The sequence below is a fragment of the Crocodylus porosus genome, unplaced genomic scaffold, assembly GCF_001723895.1.
Source record: "Crocodylus porosus isolate Cpor-Errol unplaced genomic scaffold, CroPor_comp1, whole genome shotgun sequence".
NCBI lineage: Eukaryota > Metazoa > Chordata > Crocodylia > Crocodylidae > Crocodylus > Crocodylus porosus.
This window is the reverse complement of record NW_017728909.1, coordinates 24,345,275-24,350,912: the sequence shown is the minus strand read 5'-3', so window position 1 is coordinate 24,350,912 and position 5,638 is coordinate 24,345,275. Positions and strand designations below refer to the sequence as shown.

Genomic DNA, 5,638 nt, shown 5'->3' with positions numbered 1-5,638 from the left:
AAAAAAAAAAAAAAAAAAAAAAAAAGCATAGTAGTTACATGTTTGTGTTTTCAACAATTTCAAAGCAACATTAGTCAGATTGCTAGAAGTGTTTTGGATACATCAACTCATACATTTGTGTCCCTTAAAGCTAAGGGCACAAACTCAGTTCTTTTCTTTTCATACTTCATCATCAACTAGGCAAGCTCAGCAGGTGAAATTAGTCTGTTAGTGCTGTGGAATCATGATTGTCTTTGGACCAGGAAGGGGCTGACAACTGTGCAGCCTAATTGCTATCACTGGGTTTGCACAGGCATGTCTGATTGGAGCATAGTAAATAATTCTCTTTATGACACAGCAGGAGGAATAAAATTCCTTTGAGTCCCTCTGAGCTTCATCTTTAGTTTGAGGAGAAAAGGAAAGGGGCAAAAATATAGTTGCACCACTAATGTAAGTGTTTATGATTCTCTATATGACCATATGCAAGAAAGCTGAGCTGAGAAGATAAATGTACCATTTTTACAGACTTTTCAAAGTAAATTTCAAAATCTACACAAGTACACAAAGTCTACTGTTTTTGGATAACAAAGGATTGTTAACATTTTTATCTGTATATCTTTCCCATGTCTGTAATGCTGGGCTAATTGTTGCTAAATGTAAACTGTTACCAATTTACTTATCTACAATCTATGATACAGCTTCAAATGAAAATATAATTTTTCTCAATTCTCATATATACCATCTGAGCAGCCTTGTGCCATGAATATAAAGAAGAGCTGTTTTCTCCAGGTCCCAGGCTTGTTCAATATGGAGTTAGATGGTATGTGGTGAAAAATGCAATAGAGCCAGCCATTGAGCAGTGAGGATAAAGGTAAACACTAAACAATCAATCCATTTGTTTTGCATCATCCATTTGAAGCACTGAATGAAGCAGAGGTCCCTTTGAAAAACAGTGAGCAGCCATATTTTAAAGACTGCGTATACAAAAATGAGGAGGGCTCAGTGGTCCTGTTTATTTATTTGGTCTATTTTTTAATTCTGAATTGCTATTGCCACTTTTCACATTATCTCTTAGTTTTTCTCACACAGAAAAAAACAAGTTTCATCAACTGTCTTTGGTCATAAATAAACATCTCATCTCTGATTTAGTTTTTGGTTTGTGCTTTGTCATCTGTTATGGGTCAATATTTCATGTTATCTCTGTATGTATAATTTGAGCCATGATTTAGTCTGAAAAATCTGTGCATTTATTAATTGTAAAAAGACCAATTATTTTACCTATTTAAGGAATGCATCTTCCTGCAATGATGGAAGATGTGAATTTCACCAGTTATGCTGTAATGAAGGTGCAGTGTAACCCAGTGTCTATCCTTTTCTTAGAGATGTTTGGCCACCTGTGTTGACTGACACCTTGTGTCCTGGAGAAATACAAATGGAATTCACTCTTTTATAATAACAGTATACAATGTTTTTGATTAACTCCATGTGATTAGGTTAAAACCCTCTTCTGAATCTGGAGAGAAAATATCCTCAGGAAAAGCTTCAAAATCAAGGTCCTAATTCATGACAGTTCCTTGTAGATGAATTCCCCCAAACTTTCAGTAGTGCCTCATGTTAGTTTCAGAACTTTCTGCATAGAGACTTACTGATAGTATCAAGGTATAAAGAAAGAAGTAATCACTTTAGAGGCTGGAAAAGGGGCAATTAGATTTTTCTTGGTAAAGCCAATGCTTTTTTGCTCTAAAAAATTCTGTTTTGCTCTATGTTTTTCTGTGGCCTGAGTAATAGTTTTATTGGGTACGACTGTAATGTATCTGACTTCTGAACACACATACAAACACCGTCTATGTTACACCTGCAGTTCTACTCACTTGAAATATTTGTAGATCATTATTATACCATGGGTACTATGGCTGAATCCACACAAGGATACATGTGTTGCCATACTAAGCACTGCAGATTTGTTCAGTCCATTCACAAAAGCTGGCAGTGCTGAATAGGAAACACCAAGGATGTGCACTTAAGAGTCACCTCTCCAGAACTTACTCTGAGGTACAGAGAATCATTTATTTCAAACTGGGATTTGCAGCCTGAGACCAGTCCTTTAGTTAGGTGCTTATGCTAGTCCTTTCTGACACAGGTGGGACTGTTACCCTTTTATCCCCTTGCTCAGTGTTTAGGGGACTCACCCATGGTGTAGAAGACTAGACACGTTTGAACCAGCATCTTTTGCTTCTCAACAGAATGATTTAACAATAAAGCCATATAAATTCCTGAAGGGTAAGGTTCTCTCTGTCCCTCCTGTTGAAGTTTTTCCACATTAATTACATAGTTAGTCCACATAGTTACATATTCCTTAGACCAAAGGCAGGGAGAGAAGAAAAATCCTCGCTACACTGCAGGGTCATTGCCTTCAAGAGAATGGGGATGTCTGGGTTGCAATCCTGCTCTGATGAAGGTTCAAGAATTTTAAATAAAATATTTGGTGGAGCAGCCTTTGAGGATTTCCTGTCACTCTAAACCTCACTTTCTCAGTGTCTCTGTGTTCAGTGACTATTTAGTTGAGTCCATGGCAAATGGAACAGCTTCAGGAGAAAGGTTTGGTAAACACACCCCAGCACAGAGCACCCTGGAGCTCGGTGCTTAGAGCTTCCCCTTGGAGTTGGGAGTCTTGTGTTCAAATTCTCCTGGGCAGAAGATGCACTAGAAGCTAGGTCACCTCTAACTGCCTAACTGACCTCTTGGATAAAGAAGTGGTGTCCCCCTGCCCCTTCTGTGCTTTGTGTGGGGCCCAGTCTGATACGTCATCTTAAGAAGGACATGGCAGAGGAGCGCTTCGTTTGGGACTTGGGCAGTTCCAGGCATGCTGAGCAACAGACATTTTAAGCTTGCCTAAGGAATCCTACTGATGAACATTGGGTGCCTATGGATTTTAGGCACCTCTGGGTTTAGGTAGCAGCTTAGCTCTACTTTTGAGCCTTTACGTTTTGGCTTTAGATGTTTATAGGGCAGTTAGTATTAGATGCCTCAGATCTTTTGTAGATGCATATCCCTACTCAGAGACCGTCAGAGTCTTTAGGAAGCTTTAAGTCCTTCTAGTAAGGCAGTGACAAGGACTGTAAGGGTCTCTCATCTCCACTGTTTTATTTATTTTTTATTCAATTTGTAGCACTGGTAGCATCCTGGGCAGAGGAGCAAGTCTTAATTCCACCTTGTTGGATTTTACTCTCTTTTTGTCCAGCCCCCCGGGAACCACAACTCCCACTGAAGTCAGTACAAGGTTGGCCGAGACAAAAACAGAAAGTCTTAGGCTCTATTCTATCGCTGTGCATGGAAGTGGAAATCACTCCACTGCAGAAAGCCTATAGTCACACAAGCCCTTTTCAGCATAACTGGGAAAAACTCATAATACTGTTAACTCTCTCTCTCTGCCAAATGTTAAACAAAAACTGCAGTTTGGAAGTGACCGAAACTATTCATAAATTTGTTTTGAATTCGAGTAATAGTTTTGGCTGAGAAAAGGGGGGAAATTCAGTAAAAAATGTCAAAATGAGACATTTAAAGAGCTATGGTGGCATTTCACTGCAAACTTACATTTTTATTTCCATATCAACCTAAACAAAGTTTAAAAAAACAAGAAGAAAAGCATGAAATAATGGCTAAATGACAGTTTTTATTTCAAATCTGTGAAACAGTCTGTCTGAAATAAATTTTCCCTAGTGTTTTGCTCTGGCAACTGAAGCGAGAAAATCTATTGTTCTTGCATCTGACAGGAATAAATGTCACATGCAGGATCTGCTCCGAGTTTCCTATTTCTCTTTTAGCTTAACTGGCTGGCACAATACTGACATGGCAGTAAAGGGCAAGGTAGACACCTGGCAAACATGTTTTCGGAGAACACAGTCTGTTCTTGAGCGAACTCAAATGTTCGTGGCAGACATTTGCCCTGGAACAAACCTCTGCAGAGTGTCCAGATCATTGTTTCCAACTCTGGGAATCACTGGCCAGCATGAACCACAGTGAGGATGAAGCCTCTAGCCCAGATACAGGTGTGTAAAGGCAAAACCTGGCTGCAGCGGGAGATTCTGCCCCCCAGCCTGCAGATTTCAGCCAGCGCCTCAGCTTTCTCCAGCTCTGCAGCAGCTCTGGGCGAGGGATCAGGATCAGACACAAGCGATGCAGTATAGCCTGAGGCTTTGCTTTTTCCTCTCAGGTGCCCAGCTCCCCACTCCAGGCCCCCTGGACATAGGGACCACCACAGCTGTGCAAAGTGGCTCCTCAGGGAAGCCTGGCACCCAAGCTGGTACTGTGGGAGCTCCCTGCCACTTTATTCTGGCCCCTCACAGCACTGTCCAGCCAGGGACAACACCCCCATACCTCACATGGCCTCACCCCAGTCCCTGAGGCCTGCGGGGTGGAGGCCGGCTCCAAGGAACGTGGCAGGGCTTGCCTTTGTGCCCAGACATCCCGCCCCACAGTCACAGCCATCGGGGTGGGCGCTCAGCAGCGCTGCTCGCTGGGGCCAGCGGGCAGCAGGTCGCAGCGGCCGCTGTAGACCACCACGCCAGGCGGGTAGTAGAGCAGCTCCGACGGGGTGGCAGGGGGCGGTGGGGCAGCAGCGGGCAGGGACACCAGGGCAGGCAGCGCCTGCTCGTCGGGCTCGGGCTTGGTCGTGAGGGTGAAGGGGCGCATGGAGGTGAGCGAGGGCGAGGCGAGGCGCCACAGCAGGTTCTTGAGGGCCTGGCGAAACTCCCGCCGCATGAGGCAGTAGAGCACGGGGTTGAGGCAGCTGTTGCAGTGCGCCAGGCACACGCTGACGGGGAAGAGGTAGGCCTGCGACAGGAAGTAGGCAGGCCCGAAGGGCACAGCGTTCAGCTTGACCAGGACGCCCCAGGCTGTGAGCGCCTGGTTGGGCAGCCAGCACACGAAGAAGCTGAGCACCACCACGCTCACCGAGCGCGTCACCTTGGCTGAGCGGCGCTGGCCCGCGTGGCGGCCGCGGAGGAAACGCACCAGGCGCGCGTAGCACAGGCTGATCACGCCCAGAGGCACCACGAAGCCCAGCAGCACCTTCTGCACCTGGTAGAGCCCCAGCCAGAGCTGCGCGCGCGCGCTGGGGCTGTCGGGGAAGCGCAGCAGGCAGAGCTCCTCGCCGAAGACGTTGGCCGTGGTGGAGAAGATGGCGTGCGGCAGCGCGGCCACCATGGCCAGAGCCCAGATGAGGGCACAGAGCCCGCGGGCACCGCACCCACAGCCGCAGCCGCTGCTGGGCTGGCTCTTGAGCACCGATGCCACGGCGCGGTAGCGGGCCACGCTCATGGCGGTGAGGAAGAAGACGCTGGCATACATGTTCATGGCCGTCACATACGACACCACCTTGCACATGACGCGCCCGAAGAGCCAGGTGAAGTCCAGCGCGTTCTCCACGGCCCAGAAGGGCAGCGTCAGCACGAACTGCAGGTCGGTGGCGGCCAGGCTGGTCACGAAGAGGTTCATGGAGGACTTGCGCCAGCCCCGCTTGCCGCGCATCAGGTGCAGCACCAGCGCGTTGCCCACCAGCCCCAGCGCGCACACCACGGAGTACACGGCCGACACGGCCAGGCGCACGGCGGCCGAGCCGCCGCCCTGCAGCCCCGCGCCCGCCGCCGCCTCCGCCTCC

At 47.4% G+C, this 5,638-nt stretch overlaps 1 protein-coding gene across 1 annotated transcript in view; it reads right to left on the bottom strand.

The window, feature by feature from the left end:
• Window positions 1-2,856: 2,856 nt before the first annotated feature.
• The window catches only part of RXFP3 (relaxin/insulin like family peptide receptor 3), a 6,988-nt gene continuing 4,206 nt past the window's right edge, over window positions 2,857-5,638 (bottom strand). Inside the window, exon 2 of the mRNA XM_019531685.1 lies at window positions 2,857-5,634. Coding sequence (XP_019387230.1) covers window positions 4,480-5,634 — 1,155 coding nt within the window. The 3' untranslated portion in view covers window positions 2,857-4,479. The remainder of the gene's footprint in view (window positions 5,635-5,638) is intronic.